We start from the raw sequence: 20,771 nt of genomic DNA on the forward strand, positions 1-20,771 counted from the left end.
TCCTCAGGATGCTGCGGAGGTTTCTCCCCCTGTTGTCCGAGGAGCACAGGAGGCTGACGGTACAGGCTCTGATTGGGTCCAGGTTGGATTACTCCAACATTCTCTACTTGGGCCTACCAGAATACCTGTTGCAGCGGCTCCAAGTGGTACAGAATGCGGCCGCAAGAGCTATTTTTGGCTTAAATAGGCGGGCTAGTGCAACGGAGCTGTTGAAGACATTGCACTGGCTTCCAGTCCGGAAACGGATTGCCTTTAAGGCTCTGACCTTGGCTTACAAGGCCCTTCATGCGATGGGAGCAAAATATCTGCAAAAGAGAATGACTTTTTATCAGCCAACTCGCTCCTTGAGGTCTGAGTCTCTGCTCCTGGCGGTTGTCCCGCGAGTGAAGAAAGCCCGCTCGGGTGGCCGCTCCTTCGGTTTACTTGCACCACAGCTGTGGAACTCCTTGCCGCTTTCGCTGCGGGGAGCAACCAGCTTACTGGCTTTTAGAAAGGATCTTAAGACGTGGCTTTTTACTCAGTAGACGTTATTTGGTCTGCTTTTTAGGTCTTCACTGTTCTGTCCCCTTTTAAACGTGTTATGTTATTATGATGCAGCACTCCTTTACCAAAAAGCGCCGGGATACTCTTTTTGAGTCGCCGTGCGCTATACAAAAGATTAAATAACATAACATAACATAACATAACATAGAAGATGCTCAGAAGTTTCAAATGTCCACAATAAATTGCAGTACCCTTTAAGCAAATACAGCTCCTGCAAAATGTAGCAGACAAATTGTAGAAAACACATTGCATGCTATAAAAACTACTTGGATTTGCTGCAAAAAGTTATTTATTTTTTTGTCTCTGATTTTCGACAGTATACAAAACAAATCCGTGCTCTACTTTACCATGACATACCACTGACTGCCACTTGTTATCTTACTGTTGTGTGTACTAATGCTGTGATTTCAGAGACCCTGCTAATTACAGTGTTTAGCATATACTGGTCTTGCACACTGCTTGTTTCCTTTTCAATCTTCATAGTAGATTTGACTAAAAATTCTATGGCCAGTTAAAGATATGTTGGGAAATGCGTAGCAGAGAGAGTTTTATGTTAATCATGATTGGATATACTTTTTGTCAGCCAGACACTAGCAGAGCAATAAGAAAACAAAAACGTATTAGATTCAGTCCCTTTGTGTATTATGCTGTGACTGTGCTCGGTAATCCCACCATTTAAATATTTGTATCATGTTATACAGCTTTATATCTCCTATTAAATATCTTTAAGATTTTCTAGTATTCATATTGTTGAAATCTTATTTTAAGAGAATTGTTTTCACTTTCTAGGTATGGATATAACGTTCCTCAAAAGTGCATTGCAGATAGCAAGGACAGCAGTGTATTCTCTTCACAAAACCTCAACTCGTGATGTAAGTTTTGAGTTTGTAGCAACATTAGTCAAGACCTGTTGTTTTTATTTAAGCATTATATTACTTTACTTGGATTTATGTTTTTATTCTAGTCAAAAGTCTAGTTAAAAAGTAAAAAGCGGGGGTGTGGCTTGACCAGCGATGCAGTGAGACGTGCTCCGGGGGGGCTCCCGCTGCCCGCCACTATTATAAGCTATTATTGCGGAGTTCCGGGGACCCTACCTGCCATCCGGGGGGTGCCTGAGTCGTGTGGACATCCGGGACACAGGCGACACGGAGGTCCAGCTCCCGGGGCGCAGCAGAGGTCGGCAGACGAGGACGGTACGGGAGCCTTGAGGCTGCGTCAGCCATTTTGAGCCCTGCAGCCCGCGGTCCGCGCAGGCGAGCGGAGACCGAGGAGAGGAGTTGCTGGGCGCCAGTTCGTGGGCCGGGTGCCTGTGCCCTGTTGGTGCCGGGGACGCGAGCGGAGAGGTGTCCCAGCCACCGGGGTGCAGCAGCAGGAAGCGGACGGGGACTTGCGGAGGACCGGAGACTGCGGCTGCCATTTTGGGCCCTGTGTGTTGAGGCTACTCCGGAGGAGCGGACCCGGAGGAAAGGAGCCGCTGGAGGCATGCTTGAGGTCCAGAGGGTGCTTGCCCGCCACGGCGGAGGCTTTGTTGTGGGGGGGGGAGGGCCTCCCCCCCCTCCCCCCTCCCCCTGTTGCCCAGAGGACGATTGGCCGGGGCTGTTGTGGAGCCTTGGTCGGGTGCTGCCATTTTCCCCTGCCTGAACCTTGGCCGGGCCCGGAGGAGTCGAGCCTCAGGGCCCGGGCTGCTTGGAGCGGTTGAGGCCCCGGTGTTGGAGGAGACCCCCGCTGGACGAACTGGGCGGGCCGGCTGACGCATCCCCCTGGAGACGGCACAGCGTGGCATCTGAGGCCTGCGGTTGGCGACGTCTTGGTAGGCAACCTTTTTTCTCCCCCTCCTCGGAGCTCTTCTTGGGTGGAAAGGGACTGGCCTGGCCCTGGAATATTGACGGCTATCGATGAGCTGCGGGGCTGCACCCGGAAGGCGCAAACGACGACGTGGCCTGGGCCTGCCTGGACCTGTGATCTGAAGCGGCAGCCACTTGCTGTGGGCGAGGACCGGCTCATTGGCGAGTCGCTGAAGGTGGGTGTAATCTTGAGACCGCTCTGGACACCAAGGTGAGCGGCACTGGTCCGGCGAGCAGGGCGGCGGTGGAAGACGCAGCTCACCATTATCTGCTTGACTGTGGGGTCGGCCTTGGGAGGCCTGGTGCTGTGAGCAACGGTCCTTTAGGTGGGGGGGGGGGTTATAGGCAGCTTTCCGCCCTCAATTTGGTTCCCCTGCACTCTGGACAGTGTGGTGCTTGGCGTGGTATAGAGGCTTGTTGTTGGGGCTGGCCTGCTGAGTAGAACGAATCTGCCACTCCCGCCATTGTCACTTTGCGCGTCACTAGTGGTGCTTGGCGCGGCGACTTGGGGAGATAGAGGCAGGGACTGCAGCCTGGACGTTGGAGTGCAATAACTGCCGCCTGGGTGCCCGTGCAGGAGGCCTTTTTTGTGAATCCCTAGGCTGTGTGGCGATCGGCTGGGCCTCTCACTTGCCCCTGCCCCCATTGTATTGATTTCTCTGTGCTTTGACTTATACTCCGCGGGTGGGGCGGGGGACCTGTCTGGGCGCTGTACAGTAGAAGAGTTTAGGAGTGTGTCTATGCCCTTGCTTTGTTCTCTGACTGGCTCACTCCCCAAGATACTGAGGGGTTCATCCGTGCCTTCTGGCTGGGAGGGTGTAACTCGGACAATGACGCGCTCCAACAAAGGAAACAAAGCCGACCCGACTGCGGCCCCCAAGGACAACACTGTCGTAGCCTTGTGGGGGAAAGCGGGGGCGCCTGCTGCTGGTGAAGGCTCATCTCAGACTGCTGGAGGCTCCCCACCGATTACTCAGGCGTTTATGTCCACCTTTATGTCGGAGCTGAAAATGGAGATAGGGTCCCTGCGGTCTAAGGTACACACATGTGTGAAGGAACTACAGAAGGAGGTGACAGACCTTGGGGACCGAGTGGACGGACTGGAAAGGACGATGGACACGCACGCGGAAGATCAGGAACACCTATGGCAGCGCTTGGCGGCCCTCGAAGAGCAGAACATTGAACTCCAAGTAAAGCAGGAGGACTTGGAGAACAGGAGCCGTCGCAACAACCTCCGTATCCGGGGGATTCCGCTTGGAGAAGAAGGGGAGGATATCATGGGATACGTGGCGCAGCTTCTACATGAGATCTGGGGGGACGAGAATGCTTCCCCTCCGGCTTTGGATCGGGCGCTGCGGGTAGGCCGGGGCTTTTACCGGACATTCTGACCAGGGTCCATTTCTTCACCGAAAAGGAGGCTATCTGGAAAATTGCGCGAGATAATCCGGACCTGCGATACAAGGGGCACAGGATCCAGATCTTCCAAGATTTGGCACCCAACACTCTGAAGAGGAGGCGTGCGTTTCGACCTGTGACCGAAAAACTGCGCAGTATGGGCATTGCCTACCAATGGGGCCATCCATTTGCACTCATATTCCAGTGGGAATCCAAGCGCAGAATCATACGATCCTACACGAAAGCGGCGCAACTCATCCGCTTGCCAACGTCACCGCCGGCGAGCCCATCTCAGCCCCGTAGACAGAAAAGAACACCGGCTGGGCCATCCTGGACCACAGTGCATCGACACCATCGTGTCTCGCCCAATGCTGAGCGCTCACCCTCCCAGGCCAAACAGGACATTATAGCTCACATCCGGTCCCTTGAGGGGGATAAAGAAGAGCCGAACGGGCGCCCCCCGACGCCATGAATTGCGAGACGTTTACTTCTTCCCTCCTAGTGGGGAGGTTTCACGCCTAAGCCCGCACGAACTGGTGGGTGGAGACGCATTGCGGCTCCTCACTCGCTACCCCGACTCCCGGTGTGCGGGTTGGGGGGACGGCGGGAGCTCCTCGGCTGTCAGACCTTTCAGACCACCACAACCCCCGCCGGTCTGCCCCTGAGGGATTGACATCCCAGAGTTCGTCCAAACCTACGGGTGCAGGATGCCCTGTAACGGGGGCAGTGTAATTCGGCCCTATTGGCCGCGATTGTTAAGTAAAACTGGGTGGCCCTTCTGGCCGCTCATTATCTCTCTATTCTCTTCCTTCTTCTCTTGCCTCTTGCCTTTCTTCTTTCCCTTTTCCTTCTCTTCTCAGGGGGGTGTGGGGAGGGGTCGCTGGGCAATGGTTCGGTATGAGAGTCTGAGGGTGCAGGCCTCTAGTGTGTGTGGAGTGGGCGGGTTGACTGCTGTAGGGGCATGGATGACTTATGATGCAACCTAGCATGGCTGTGAATACACCTAGTCCTTTAAGGTCCTGACACTCAACGTAAAGGGCCTTAATTCGCCCAACAAGCGTAAGCAGGTTTGGCACTATCTCACTCGTCAGAACTCAGACATCATATTCCTGCAGGAGACACACCTTTTGCAAGCTGACACCGCGCGCATGGCACACCCTAGGTACCCTCTTCAGTTCTGGGCTGCAGCAGACACGAAGACAGCAGGAGTGGCGATTCTGTGCAGGGCTGGTATCAGGCGGGGAGGCCCTTTCGAGGTGGTGATGGGCGCTTCATTAGAGTGGGGGTGGAGGTGGGGAGCCGCTGCTTAACACTGTGTAATATATATGCCCCTAACCAGGCGCAGGACCGCTACCTTTGAGACCTTTTGAGGGACATGTGCCGCAGGGTGGGCCCTCGCTCATTCTTGGGGGGGACCTTAACCTGGTCTGGAGCCCTGAGATGGATCAGAGTGAGGACTCCTTCAGTGGCGCGGGGGCAATGTCTTTGGCGCTGCGCAAGCAGATCGCGGATCTAGGGCTGTTTGACGCGCGGCGTTACTTCTCCCCGGACAAGAGGGAGTACTCATTCTACTCACATGCACACCGATTCTATTCTCGCATCGATTATTTGATGATATCTCACGATCTCTCCCGCGATACCCTAGGGGTCACTATGTCCGATATCTCACTATCTACCACGCCCACGTTGAGTTACTCCTGCAGGACCCGGCTGCTTGTCCTGCCCGGGAACGAAGGTGGTGTCTCCCGCCAAGTATCCTTCGGGATGCTGCGGATGTTGAGGACATCAGGGGGGCCATTGTCTCCTACTTAGAGTGTAACGACCTGCCTGAGACGCCCTTCCCAGTGGTCTGGGACGCCTTCAAGGCTACAATACGGGGGCATATCGCATCCCTCTCGATTGCGAGGTCGCGTGAGGCCAGAGCGCTGGAGGACAAATTAAGGGGAGACCTCAAACAGGCGGAGATACAGGATCAGGGCGGCTCCACCCTGCGGTCGAGACGGCGATTAGCTAATCTTAGAGGCCAGCTCAGGATGTTGCGCACAAATAGGGCGGAGAACTCCCTCCTGGCATTGAAACCGCCGCCGGAGTTGGTGGAGGAAGTGCTGGGGCAGTATGGGGGGGGGGGGCGACCCTACACCCTCATTTTGCGAAGCTCCTGGAAGACTCGATCACACAGGAGGAGATAGCATCAGCCATCCGAGAGCTCCCCCTGGGGAAGACTCCGGGGCCTGACGGGCTCCCTCAATCCTTTTATCGCATGTTCCAAGCGCAGCTCAGTCCCTACCTTCTCCGGTTATTCAACTCCTTCACTGATGAGGAGGGGCCGTCCCCCGATATGGGACTGGCAGAAATTGCCTTAATCCTGAAACCTGGAAAGGACCCTACGATGTGCGCGTCGTACCGCCCGATTGCTTTACTAAACACCGACTTTAAAATATACACCAAGTTGTTGGCGAGGCGGCTGGACCCCCATATGTCGGGCCTGATAGACCCTGATCAGGTGGGTTTCATCCGCAACCGACAGGGGGCTGACAGGGGGCTGACAACGTACGCAGGGTGGCACACCTCGTGGGGAAGGCTCATCACTGGCAGATCCCAGCCTGTCTTCTCTCGTTAGACGCGGAAAAGGCGTTCGACCGTGTGGACTGGTCCTTCCTCTGGGCGATACTGCACAGGATAGGGCTCGGCCGGAAGATGGTCACTAGGATCATGGCACCGTACCTTGCACCACGGGCCAGGATTCGCGTGAACGGGCAGCTCACGGAGCCGTTTAACATCGGGAGGAGTACCAGGCAGGCTGCCCGCTCTCGCCCCTATTATTTGCCTTGGCAATAGAGCCACTAGCGGATATGATTCGTCGGGCTCCTGACATCCATGGCATCCCCCTAGGCGGCCAAAACAACAAAGTAGCGCTCTTCGCGGACGACCTCATCCTTACGCTTACTAAACCCCGAGAGTCTATTCCGGCAGTGCACTCAGCGCTGTGCCTCTTTGAAAGTGTCTCTGGCCTGAAAATCAATCACAGCAAGTCCTGGGCGCTCAACCTTACCATCCCGCAGGCAGAAATCCCCCATCTGGAACAGTTAGGCCCCTATCGATGGACGGCACAGCATATCCGCTATCTTGGCTTACAGTTGACCCCCTCGCTGGATGGTTGGACGCAAGTCAACTGGCGGGAGTGCCGACGATCGGTCCTCGAAGACTTGCAGCGGTGGAAGCTGCTTGTGCCGTCATGGCTGGGCAGACTCAATGCGATTAAGATGTCCATTTTACCTAAAATCTTATATTTATTTCAGTGTCTCCCCACTCCCATACCGCTGCATAACATAAGAAGTTTGCAGAGAGACTTGACCAACTTCATCTGGGGGGTGAAGATGCCTCGCTTCTCCCAAGCGCTTCTCTTGGCACCGCGAGATCGGGAGGGTCTGGCCTGCCCTAATCTGGTGGAGTACTATTGGGCTGCACACCTTCGTTTTATAATAAAATGGGGCGTGACTGAGAGCGAAAAGGGGTGGCTACACATGGACAGAGCCGTGACTGGGCGCACCATCTGGGATGTAGCATGGAAACCCAAGGCGGGGTGGTCCCCGAGTGCATACCTGGCGGTGCCCACGAAAACGGTGCTGGAGATCTGGGACAGGATTGCGGTACGCAGGGACCTTTCCCTCGCCACACACCCCACTTGAGGGGAACCCGAGCTTTCCCCCGGCCCATCGCACCAGAGCTTTCCATAAGTGGCCTCAAGGCAATTGTAGAGTCCTTACAGATCTGTTTGATGGGGGCTCTCTTAAGACCTTCGCTCACTGCAGGGAGGAATTCCGACTACCACCTGAGGCTAGGATGCAATATACTCAACTGAGGCACTGGGTAATGACAGATGAAACGTACCAGGCGGCTACACGCGCTTTCACCCCATTTGAGCGGCTGGCTCGCTCCTTTACTGAATCGAGGGGCCTGATCTCAAAAATTTATCAGATTCTGCAGCATCCTCACACGCCGCCCTCTCATCCGTACCAGCAACGCTGGCACTCTATCTCGGGCACAGACATCGCTCTGGCACAGTGGCTCCGTCAGTGGCGCGTCCTACCCAAAGTATATCATAGCATACCTCAGCAAGAGAATGCCTATAAAATGATGACCCAGTGGTACTACACGCCACAGTGACTGCATAATATGTTTCCGGCCTCTTCCCCTGAGTGCTGGAGGTGTCGGTCGGCGACCGGAGACTTTCTGCATATATGGTGGACCTGCTCTTCGCTCACCCTCTTCTGGAAGGAGGTCTTGAGCCACATCAGGGGGGTTCTGGGATTTCCTCTGCCTGAAGCCACGAGCATGATACTGCTGGGTATCAAACCTGCAGGCCTGAAGGCACTCACCCGGAGCGACTGGGCATTGGCGCTTCAAATGCTGGGAGCAGCTAGGCAGCTCATTGCTCTATATTGGAAAAAAACAGAAGCGCCGCCCATTGCTGCGTGGTTTGTGCGACTCTGGCACGTCATATTAATGGAACTCCTCACAGCTAGACTGCAGGCACGAGACACACGCTTTAAGGCGGTATGGCAACCCCTAGTGAAATATTTATGCACAGTAGAACATGCGCGACACATGCCCCCTAAACTCCGGGCGCTGCGCCTCGTGATGGACGCTGTGGCCCCCCCCCCTGAGCCTGACAGGCTGCTATCATAGACACCCCAGTGCGCAAGGCCTAGAACGCTGTAGACGCTATGGACGGTGCAGCTGTCCGATGCGGCGCTATTTTCCCCACCGCCTTCTTTGATGCACCCTGGGCCCTTTTCTCTTTCCTAGTCTTATCCCTCTACTTATTCCTATGTGTCTTCTATGATCCCAATTGTTCTATTGTCACTCTGGGTTCAAGCAGTGTTTTTTCAGGAGGAATTTAATTGTGTCTGAGAATGGCAGAACTATAAATGTCTTCTATGATCTGCTATCATCCCTTCTGATGTTCTGTTGAAGTTCAGACCTCTTTGGTCTCCTAGTTATTGGTCTCCTAGTTATAACCGTTCTGGGTTACTGGTTACATCTGGTCCTAGAGACCGGGCTATCTTAGGCGGTGACTGCCCGGTATACACTGGGACATATGTGGCGCGGCCGGCCCTGCTGGGTTGTAGGCGGAACGCTGTGTACAATGTTGTTATATTTGAGAACTGTCACTGTTATTTATTGCGTATTGCCTTGACGCTGAATTGGTTGTAGGCTTAACGCTGTGTACCAGTCACTCTCCTGCGTACTCCCTGTTTTGGGGGTGAAATAAAAAAGACTTGAATATAGGCAAAACATCAGACCCCATTAATTCCCATGCACCACACACAGGACACCATGCTAAAACTATTTGAAACCCATTAGAAGCGTATATTGAAATGCATCTACCTTTCCTAAATTGATTGTATCTGATTTAACAAATCCTGGTCCTAAAACGGAAATGGTTTATATATTTTATTGGAAATAATAGTTACCTTCCGTAAGCCCATGTTAAATCCAAAGCGCCTCCCTTCTCTTTACAGCTTGTGAGATATCTCACAATTCTTCAGCCCGTCAATAGGATAGACTTGGAGAGGACAGTTCGTTACTCCTTCTGCGTTGCTGTAAAATGAAAGCAAGTGTAGTTCTTGGCTCTGTATCAGGGTGCCTTTCTTGCCACTGCTCCCAAGAGGTAAAATGATAGGCATGGGCAAAGGTGGAGCAGCCGATAGAGATACAGTTGAGCTGAAGGAATCCAAATTTTGACCCTGTGAAGGGTTTTTCAGAAGGTTTAAGCCCCGCTTCAGTGGATAGACCTTATTGGCTTTGTGCGTCACTATTTTCTTGTGCTTATCATCTCCATTCTTGGTGGAATTTTTAACATAGAACACTTGTGTTCAGGGGAAATCCATTTGGTTATTTTAAGAGCGCCCAGATCAACCCACAGTCTTTCCACACTATTTTACCACATTTGAGACCACCACTTCTGATGTGGAATTCCCAGTATCCCTATCCATCTAAAGTCAGATTGTCATGTCCATGTACAAAGACAGCCTGCAGATGAATCAAATAGTAGAGAGGATTTTTCCCACGCAGGACAAGACGTATCAATTAGTATTGCTCCACTTTAAAGCTCTTCAACCACAACCTCTACAATCTGGTCAGCTAGTTCAAAATAGATTTCATTGAACTCCAAATCCATCTGACCAGTCTACCTCTCTCAAAATGTCTTTCCCTCCCCAGAAAAGCTGTAAATTGCATTGTATCTCTTTTTTTAATTTTCTTTTAGAATTCTTTTTATCTGCTTTCATATTATCATGCTTAATAACACACAACTCTCTCTCATAGCTTAGGCAAGCACATTGTATTAAGCATATAGATTCAACACCCCAGCCTAATGCTTCCCAAGTCAAATACATTTAGTCAAGATAATTCCACCGTACATCCTATATCTTGTGGAATTTTCGTGGGTAGACCGATTCGGTAAAGACTGACCTCTGAGCTTCTGCATGTCCATGCCACTGGCCCATTCTTCAGACCTTGGGGGAAGTGTGCAATCCAGTGTCTGACAATATCCCGTCTTGCCACCATCAATCCAAAGGCCGCTAAATTACAGGTGCCCACTATGTCAGTCTCTATCTCGTCGATTCCCAACATGGCATGTTTAGGGTTTGCTGTCAGATTATAACCCACGATCCCTCTACGGATGTGGTTTATTTTGGTCCAATATTGGGTAATGAGAGGACAATCCCATATCGTATGAAAGAAGCCAGCAAGCTCGGTCTGGCATCTCAGACAAATATATATATTTTTTCATCCCATACCCCATAGCTTGATTGGGTCATAGTATACTCTATAAAAGAATTTGATTTGGATCAGTGTAAGCTTAGCTGATAGGGTCAAGAACCTTGCCACTCCTGATCCTCGAATAAAACAACGTCTTGCTGTCTGTAGATGTGAGAGGGGATCTGGGGTGTTTACTATGAGAGATTTGTATGTATGGGAGATCCCCTTGTCACCCAATTGTTCTATTGTCACTCTGGGTTCAAGCAGTGTTTTTTCAGGAGGAATTTAATTGTGTCCGAGAATGGCAGAAGTATAAGTAGCAGAAGAATTGGGTTTGATATGATTGTCTAACCAGCTGTCGCCCAGTTTTTAGATTCCAATCAAATCCCTTACGAAACCCTCTAATTCCGACACTTGTGGGAGCCAGGAGGAGACCTGCCTTAGAGGAGTTTCACTGGTGATGGACGTCAGTAGGTCAATTTGTCCCAGTCTCCAGATATCCAGTTGATTACAACCAGTTGTGATGCTTCGTAATACAGGTGATTATCTAGGCTTCCCAACCCTCCATCGAATAGTGCCTGTATGCATTTGGTGGGAAAGACTTGGACTGTGCACCAGCCAAATAAATGTATTTAGTAGTGGATTGTTTTTAGTGAAGAGGGATGTGATACTGTGTAGGAGACGTTTTGAAGAATGTACAAGAACTGCGGCATGGTCACCGTCTTGAATAGGGCTCCTCAACCCATAATTGAAAGGGGGAGTTTATCCCAGGCCACCACTTTCCTGTGCACATTTATCAATAAAGGGCCGATGTTAAGGTTCCAAGATTGTTGTCTGTCTCTCACCATGAAAATTACCAGATATTTATAGGGACCATCTGTCTGTGTGAGAGAGCAATGGATAGGGACATCAGAGTAAGGGCCATCTGTTGGGACGTTTTGGGACTTCGCGCAATTCACTCACAAGCCAAAAGCCTATCCATAAATATGTAGTATGTCCAACAGACTGGGAATAGTTTGCTCCAACCTCTGCACATAGACCAGAAGGTTGTCGGCATTTAGGAACATTCAGTCCTCTTGTGTCATTTCCTATTGAATACCCATCATTTGAGTGTCTTGGAGAATCCATTCTGCCAAGGGCTTGACCACAAGTGCAAACAGGAGAAGGGAGAGAGGACATCCTTGTCTGGTGCCTTTCTCTGTCGGGAATGGAGAAGACTGCTCACCATTGACCCAACCCAGCTCCAAAGGTTCGTAGTAGAGCCTCTGGACCAGTTGTAGGAAGCATGGTCCAAAATTCATTCTGTTCAGGATATGAAACATGAATGTAAATGGACCAAATCAAATTCTTTTTCAAAGTCAATCAATACCATGGCTGTTGTCGCTCACAATCCTCCCCTCTTTTGGCGCTAGCAATGATCAGCTGTAATCTACTAATATAATGCCTGGTCTTGCGGTTTGACATAAAACCATTCTAATCATGTCTTAAGGAAGTGTAATAGTGTGGGTAGAATTTTCGCTAAGATTTTCATCTCCGTGTTGATCAGTGAAATCGGCCGATAGGAGCAATCTGTAAGGTCCTTTCCCGGTTTATGGGTGACAACAATGGTTGCCCCCCTCATATCATTCGTCATTTGTCCTTTCTCTGTGGCCTGCATGAACAGAGCGAGGAGGTGTGGGGCCATTAAAGACGAGAATCAATTAAAGAACTTGGCAGTGAACACATTCAAGCCTGGTGTCTTACCAGAGTTGAGGGAGAAGATGGCTTCCTGTTCTTCGTCAGGTGACATGTGGCCTCCATTTCTTCCTTCTGAGAATCATCTAATGCACTAGGAGGTCTTTGTTTTGGGGGACAGTTCTTTTCAGCTGCAGTGGGGGCTGGGCCACATAGAGTACAGTATACTATTCTACGATGGTCTGAGCTATGGAAGCAGCCTCAAAGACCAGCTCGCTGTCTCCTATGGTGTATGTGCAGAATCACTCTAGATTCCAGCTCTTGTGTTACTAGCCAATATATGACGAACAGCTTTTTCTCCCTATTTGTAGATGTGGTGTTGGACTACCAGCTAGTTGAATTTGGCTGTGTTTAATCTCAATTGTGCCCATTCCTCTTCTGCCGCAGTTACATGTCTTAGCATCAGACAGTGCTGATGTTGAGAGAGATGGTGCTATTAGTATTCACAATCTCTTCTTCAAGCGTAGCAATGTCTTGACCCAAATCTTTTTTCATGCTGGTACTGAAAGATGTAATGTATCCACAGGTCATCAATTTAAAGGCCTCCTATGTGGGGTGCAACAGAATTCACAGAGCCAACGTTAATCTCAAAATATTTGGACACTACATTACGGAGACACTCAACAAAATGATCTTCACTCAGCCACCAGGCATTGAGTCGCCAAACTTCCAGCGTAGCCCCCCCACCCCCAAGGCGTATTCCCATGGAGGAGTGGTCCGATAAACTGCGGGAGGATTTTCACATCTCGTAACTGGGCAGGTCTGCAGCCTGCATAAAATATAGTCTAATTGGCAGAACCAGGAATAAGAAAAGAAAGTAAACTGTTGGGTTTTTGGGTGCCACTTCTTCCAGACATCGCATAAGCCCACCAAGGTAATCCACGCCTCAAGTGGGGTTGCCCTAGTAGTTGTCCTTCTGCTAAGGACATCCAGCGCGGGGTTCATCATGGCGTTATTGTCACCTCCTAGAAAAAATGTTCCAGTGGGCAGTGGTGTGGTTTGTGCAGCTAAAGCAGCCAATGATGACGCCTCCAACGCATGGGATATAAGGCATAAACAATAGGACATTTCTGCTCCTCTGGGGTTCCAGTGAGAGATCTAAAATGGGGAAGACCTCCGACAGAACCAGAGAGTAGGATTTATGTAGCAGTGTAGCAACTGCTCTTGCCTCCATAGTATGGCCTGTATCTCTGGTATCTGCCTAGAAATCTGCAATGATTGCCCATTACATGTGTTTCTTGCTGGAGAAGAACTTCAAGACCCAGTTATTAACATAGCTAAGGACTTCCCCTCTTTTAAATGTATTATTAATATTGTTAAGTTTCCACATAAGGATACAGTGACAACTGTTCATCTGCGGCTGTGTCAGAATGGAGAGCAATGCAATGCAACTAGGAAGAGTGTGTCTGTGAGCTGGGTGAGAAGAAAAATATATTTGAGGCAACTGGCATCTCTCAAAACTAATCATGGAGTCCTCCTCCCTCCAGGCCTAACCATTCAAACCACATAGACAATAATAACTGTTACCCCCTACCCGTCTACCCCCTGAAGTATCTGTTGCCTTAATTTCGAAGCATACAAAAATAAAAATATCCTGCCAAAATCATAAATACACAAAATAATCAACACAAAGTGAGGGATAGGCTAGAACTGGAAGAAGATCTGCGGTTATACAACCTAAGGGAGCACAATAACTAGCTCATGTTTCATGATGTTCATTTGTGGAGTATCCCCCTCCTCCTCAGAGAGGACATAAAGGACTGGTGCTTGGAAGGGGGGGTGGGGGCGGGGGCGCACAGAGTCTACAGAACTCTGCCGTCTCCTGTTTTTCCTGCTGTGGCACATAGTTGTTTCCATGCTCCCTTTTTCCTGTGGAGAGCCCAAAGGGACCGCCTGTCTACAGGCATAATCCAGACGTTCCTTCACCCAACTGCAGGTGCCCTCTGGTGTCTCAAATAACAGGTTGTTGTCCTTGTATGTTACTTTGAGATGGACTGTAACATATTTTGTATGTTTATAGCCCAGAGTTTCCTCTTGACCTCCAAGAAAGATCGGCATTGTTTCTGAACCTTAAGGGTATAGTCTGGAAAAACCATGTCAGGGGCCGAGCCACAGTGCAGCTAGCCATGTTTTAGGATCCCGACAGGATCACATACCGGTCCGCGAGGTTAAGAGTCTGGACAGTCAGCAGTCTTGGGGGAGCCCCATGTGGCGGACGCCCCACTAGTGATCTGCTTACACATTCAATTATGAAGCAATTTGACACCTCCTCCATTGGTATCCACATTTTTAACTAGTCTGCAATTAATTGCGTGGGGTGGCACTTATCCGCACCCTCTAGGATTCCCACTGTCCGGAAATTGTTCCTCATGGAACAGCCTTCAGCATCTTCAGTGGGGGTTTTCAGGAGGGGGCCTTTTTTCTGTAGTTCCAAAGTCGCAGTTTGGAATGTTCGAATAGAGTCTTTAGCCCCCAAGATTCATCTCTCCACCTGTGCATCTCTGCCAACCACATTCCATAGATCCTGGTGTAGTAAAGAGAGGTCCACATGTATCTCCCCTATTTTCCCTTCCAGGGAAGTCCTAGAGGGTTGAAGCAATGGATCCTGGAGGCAGTCCGACCTCTGTGCCTTGTGGGTTCTCTGGTCTGACGGAGAAGGGGCGCAGAGTTGTATAATTATCAATCTTGCTCTGCATGGACTGAGCAGGCTGTTTGTTCTTACCTATTGCTGTGCCCAGGGCCTGACTGGTCGTAGCAGGAATCAGGCGTTTCACTGGAAGGCTGAAAGGGTGTGGCGAGTTTTGCAGCAGTGGGAGACCTTTTTGTTACTGGGAGACAGTTTTGCAGGGGTGCTGCAATTTCAGCCCCCAGTAACCAAAGCAATAGTGCTTCACACTTGCACCCCCACCCAAAGGGCTGGTCTGACAACATTGCCAAGGCTGCTTTGGGTTCACAGTCCGGCCATGACGGTGTCCGTCAGATTAAGAGGTGAGGGGGAGCAATCGTGAAGTGGGTCAGGGAGGTTAGGGGCTATCTCATCCACCACAGTCTCCCTCGCCAATATCAGGATTAGATTCTTTAGGGTCTCTTACCAGGGCAGTGGATATATGTCTTTTGGTGGACAGGTAGTTGGTGTGGTGGCAAGGAGGGCAATCCTGTCACAACCCAAGATTACCCAGTGCCACCCACACCCTGGCATCAGAGATCCAGCAAGAAGACCTGAGTGGGGATAGGCCTGTTGAGTAGCACAACCTGTCAATTTGTGAGGCTGGGTGCAGCAGTGGTTCAGGAGAGGCTGTCTCAGAGTGCCCCCTCCACTCACAGGACACCTCTATCAGCCTTCAGAGGTGGAAAAAAGGGGGGCGAGCACTGCACAGTTGCAGTGTCCCCGAATTCAGCATTCCAGGGCAGAATTTGGAGGCAGAGGAGGGAAACACCAGGAGATCCGTCCACAGGCCTTGCCTTCTGATTAAGAGGTCCTCGCGCAGTTCAGCCCTGGTCCAGTGGATATTGTGAAGCGGTTTTGAGCAGCCCTATCTGCTCAAAACCGCTGTCATGCTCTTCCTCTCTGGACAGAAGGCGGATGGGCAGGTAGTCCTGGCAGCCTATAGGTAGACCGCGTCGGGAGGACTCTGGGCCGGGCAGGGAGCACTAGCCGCTGCTACCACCCTCAGCGCTGAATCAGTGGTCACAGCCCATCGAGCCAGAGACACCCCTCACCACAAGCCAGATGTCTCAGTCTATCAGACGCTGCTCCTTAGATTTGTCCTCACTGCTCCTAGTCTACAGGGTCCGGCAGTGGCCCTCTGCAAATTGGCCACAGTGTGTGCTTTCAGCTGCTCATTTTCTTCCTCCTGTGGGACGACATTGGCAAGCATACTCAGGAGTATTAGAGTCTCACTGAAATGGTCAGCCTAATCATGTTAACTCCCATGAGGATCTTGCAACTCAACCATTTGCAGCAAGATTTAAAAAAACAAAAACATTTTTATTGTTTTGTGGAACAGCAGGGCATAGATCAGTTAAAAGGTGCGTACATTGATTGGTGTAGGTTCATGTACATGACAATATAAATACATGACGAAGATGAATAGGATAGTTGAAATGAATTACACTTGGTACATTACTTAAGTCCCCTACCACCTCACCCCTCCCACTCAGCTCCATCTTCGCTATCTTGCATTGGGGGTTCGCACAAATATCCCCTATATTCATTCCAGGCGCTCCATATTCTGTCCCATTTCCGAGGACACCCCCAGTTCAGATACACCACCCTCTCCACCAACATTGCTAAATCGAGATCTTTGCACCAATCCGCGAGCGCTGGTACCTCTGCAGATCCCCAGTACTTGGCTATGTTTCTTTTAGCATACATTATACCCAATGTTACCCAATCTTGTGCTGAGTGAGTGAGATCATTTGGTTCCCAGATGTTCAATAGGCAACGCCATGGCTCCGGGACGACCAAGCCTTTCACCACCTGTCACATAGTCCTCATGATCGTAGCCCATATGTCGCCACTTGGGGGCATTGCCATATGGTGTGTAAGAACGTTCCCTCCTCCCCACACCCTCTCAGACAATAATGGTGTGTGGCTCTCCCTATCCTGTGTAGTGTAGTCCTAGTGTAGTATATTCGGTGTACTATCTTGAGTTGTACAAGTCGAAGTCTGGACGGTATGGCCACCTCACGAGGGGAAGATAGTGCCGTCTGCCAGCCTGCCTTGTCGAAACCTCCTAAGTCAGTAGACCAAGTGTTCTTTAATTTCAGGGTTGGGTCCGGTAGGTTGTTAATTAGTTTACGGTATACAAAGGAGGTCGCTTTTTTGGGCATGTGTTCATTTAGGAGCCTGTCTTCTAGCAGGGTGGATTCCGGTATATCTGCACCAGGTGGAACAAGGGACCCCAGGGCACGGCTTATTTGTAAGTACCGGAACCTCTCAGTGGGCGCTAAAATCGTATTGAGTTCGGAGCTGCTCGAACGTCATGATGGCACCCCTTTTCCATAAGTCTCCCTCCGTGGAAATTCCTATTAGATCCCATGTCCTGATGCCTTTACTGTTGTGAAGTTTACCTAGTCGCCGCGAAGACCAAATCGGTGTCATTTGAGTAATAGTATCTTTACATTCAAGACGGGTCTGGGCCACATACCAAAGGCTAACTGTGTGTGCTGTTGGACCAATAAGGGCTGAGGCGCCTCTTTTATCATATAGTGCTGCGAGTACACCGGCCTCGCCCAACTCATACCTATCTGCCTGAAATGCTGGTTCCGTCTGGGGTACGTGCAACCACTGGTTTATTATTTTTAATTGGGCTGCCCATTAGTATAACTGAATGACTGGGAGGGCCACTCCACAATCGTACCAGCCCCTAATTAACTTATTCCGCGATATGCGTGCTGGTTTATCACCCCAAAGTAAGCACAAAACCAGTGCGTCGATCAATTTGAAATATTTCAGGGGGACAACAAATGGGGTATTTTCAAGTACATATAGCAGTCGGGGGAGTGTCATCATTTTATATAAGGCCGCCTTACCCAATAGGGTCAGGGGTAAAGATTTCCAATGCTTCACATAGTTACGGAATCGCTCAAGAGGGGGCTCCAAATTATGGCGGAGGAAAGCACTCTGACTAGGCATCACCCAGATCCCTAAATATTTAAAAGGCTCTTCTGTGATCATTAGGGGGCAGTCTGCCTGGAGCTGTGGGGGGGGGCCCTAAGAATGAACAAAACAGATTTGGACCAGTTGATGTTATACCCGTCCAAAAATGTTACAAATATCCAGGAGCACTATAATTGATCATCTGGGGGAAGTTAAATATAGAAGAATATCGTCCGCATACAACGATATGCGGTCTTCCCATATTTTGGTCCAGCGTAGCCCCATGATCATGTGGTCCCATCGAATCCAGGCCGCCAATGGCTCTAACGCCAATGCAAAAAGCAAAGGGGACAAAGGGCATCCCTGGCGTGTACCGCGACCCAGTGAGAAATTTCTAGAAATATGGCCGTTAGCCACAACATGTGCCAGGGTCTGTGAGTATAATAACTTCATCCATGCACAGAATTTGGGTCCAAAACCAAGATCGCTGAGGACAGCGAACAGATAAGGCCATCCTACCATGTCGAACGCCATTCGAGCATCCAGAGAGAGGATGACTGCTGGCTCACAGAGACTTGGTATCCGTGCCATCACCGCGTGGACTCTTCCCAAATTAAGAGCGGTGTTCCTGTTGGGCATGAACCCAGATTGGTCCGGGTGTATCAGTGTCTCAAGATGTGGGGTTAACCGATTGGCAATCATCTTAGCCAGGATCTTGGCTTCCGCGTTAAGTAAGGATATTGGACGGTACGGGGAACACTCATCCGGGGGTTTGTTAGGTTTTGGCACTGCAATTATGGTAGCCATTCGCTGGTCATGTGGCAATTCCCCTGTCTCCAGGCTGTTTAGAAACATTGTACGGAGATGTGGGGCTATTAAATCAGACATGCGCTTATAAAGTTCAATGGGGATCCCGTTCGGTCCCACGGCCTTTCCTGACTGCAAAGAGTGAACGGCGGCAAGGACTTCGTCCATCGTAAAATCAGCTTCCAGAAGCAAGGCCTCTTCTTCTGACAGTGACGGCATTTGGATATCTTTAATGTACGTTTGCGCTTCCTCCATTGTCATTTGGGAGTTGGATGTGTAAACTCGTTCAAAATAGTCAGCAAGGGTGTCTACTATGTCTGCAGGGGTAGTGACAACTGCCCCGGCCGGGGTGCGGAGTTGCGCAATTGTCCTCTGTGCCCTTTCCTTCTTATCTAACCAGGCCAAAAGTTTGCCCGCCTTGTCTCCTACTTCGTAAACGATGTGCCTCGTAGTCTGGAGCCGCATTTTAACTTGTTCCCCTTGGAATTCTTTAAGCTTGCATTGCTTAAGACGTAGATTTTAGGCTGTCTCTGCAGTGGGGTTTAGCTTGTGTTGCGTCTGGAGCACAGCCAATTTAGCCTCAATCCTATCCAACTCGCCTCTTGCCGCTCGTCTATGACCCGTTATTGAGGCAATAGCTTGACCTCTTAACACGGTCTTGTAAGCTTCCCAAAAAATACCCGGGGATTGTACAGAGTTCACATTATCTTGGAAATAGTGCTTTGTGACTGTAATTATGTCCTTTCGGATATTAGGGACCTGTAAATAGCCAGGAGCAATAGGGAAAATCCATTTTCTGACCTTAATGTGGGACTTATAGGCTATAAAGACAGGCAAATGGTCCGATATGCCCCTAGGACGTATCTCCGCTTCCGTCAAGTGTGGAAGAGTGTCTGTGGAGATAAGAAAATAATCAATGCGGGAAAGACTATTATGTACTCTTGATTGAAAAGTGTATCTGCGTTCCATAGGGTATCTGTATCTCCACCCATCTGTGAGGCCCAGTGCATCTTAAAAGACGTTCATTCGGGAGCTACCCGTCCCCACTGTTCTGCAGGGCCAGCGGTCCATTTCCCCATCCACGACTGCATTAAAATCTCCCCCCATAAGTAGTTCTGCCTCTGGTAGGCCCAATAAGAATGTGCTGAGGGCTGGGAAGGCCACTGAGTGGAGGACAGGGGGGATGTACACCGATACAATATTGAATAGTCTTCCCTCCCATTGACATGATATGGCAGCGAATCGCCCCTGTGTGTCTGTCCAGGTGTGATGTATAATTAGTGGGAATCGCTTACGCAGCAATATACCAACCCCTCTAGAACCTGTTGAAAACTCTGTGTGCCACCATTTTGTACCCCCAGCGGTTCATAGCCTTACAAGTTGAACCCACCAGATGCGTTTCTTGTAATAATGCCACTGCTGGTGCGGAGTGTCGTAAATATTGTAACACAAGACCTCTTTTGATTTTATCCCCCAACCTGTGCACATTCCAAGTAAGTAGAGTCATGGGAGACACTAGGGTTGTAGAGGGGACGTCAGTACCAGTATTGTTGCACACCGACATTGTTTCTACCGCCATTGGCAATACAGCTTTTCAAACCATCCCAAATGTTACGCACCCTGTCCGTGATATCACGTGTTTCTACTTCGAGTCTTAGCCCTGAACTTAAAACAACAAAACACTGAACAAGACGCAAAAACCTTCTTCTTTCCCCACTCGCACCTCTTTCTGCTTCTTCATTCTTTTGGCAAGCGGAACAATCACACCTCCATCCCCTTGTGTCCCCCCCCAGAGCCCTTTCTACCCCCCTCCCTGCTCCCCTGCCTGTGGATTTAGAACTACCCACCCCTAAACTTGGCAGAGTGCCTCTATCCCCCCCAAATATGCTAGAAACGCTGAGGGAACTGCCCCCCCCCATCCATGGACTTCTTATAGTTTCATAAAAAAACCACAGCCGTTAGTCCAGTATGGAAAATTAAACAATATCGTGGCATATCTTTACAGTCCACGAATTAAATCACGTTCTATCCCCCGAGCATATCAGAACAAAGTATGTCTATAAATCAATAGATTCGCA

General features: G+C 50.1%; 1 protein-coding gene across 4 annotated transcripts in view; it reads left to right on the plus strand.

The window, feature by feature from the left end:
- Positions 1-20,771, plus strand: part of METTL5 (methyltransferase 5, N6-adenosine) — a 151,555-nt gene that overhangs the window by 73,554 nt on the left and 57,230 nt on the right. For all 4 annotated transcript variants that reach the window (XM_078681600.1, XM_078681599.1, XM_078681601.1 and 1 more), the window contains one exon: positions 1,333-1,415. In XM_078681600.1, the coding sequence (XP_078537726.1) occupies positions 1,333-1,415 (83 nt within the window). The remainder of the gene's footprint in view (positions 1-1,332; positions 1,416-20,771) is intronic.

The sequence above is a fragment of the Lissotriton helveticus genome, chromosome 3_1 (genome assembly GCF_964261635.1).
Source record: "Lissotriton helveticus chromosome 3_1, aLisHel1.1, whole genome shotgun sequence".
NCBI lineage: Eukaryota > Metazoa > Chordata > Amphibia > Caudata > Salamandridae > Lissotriton > Lissotriton helveticus.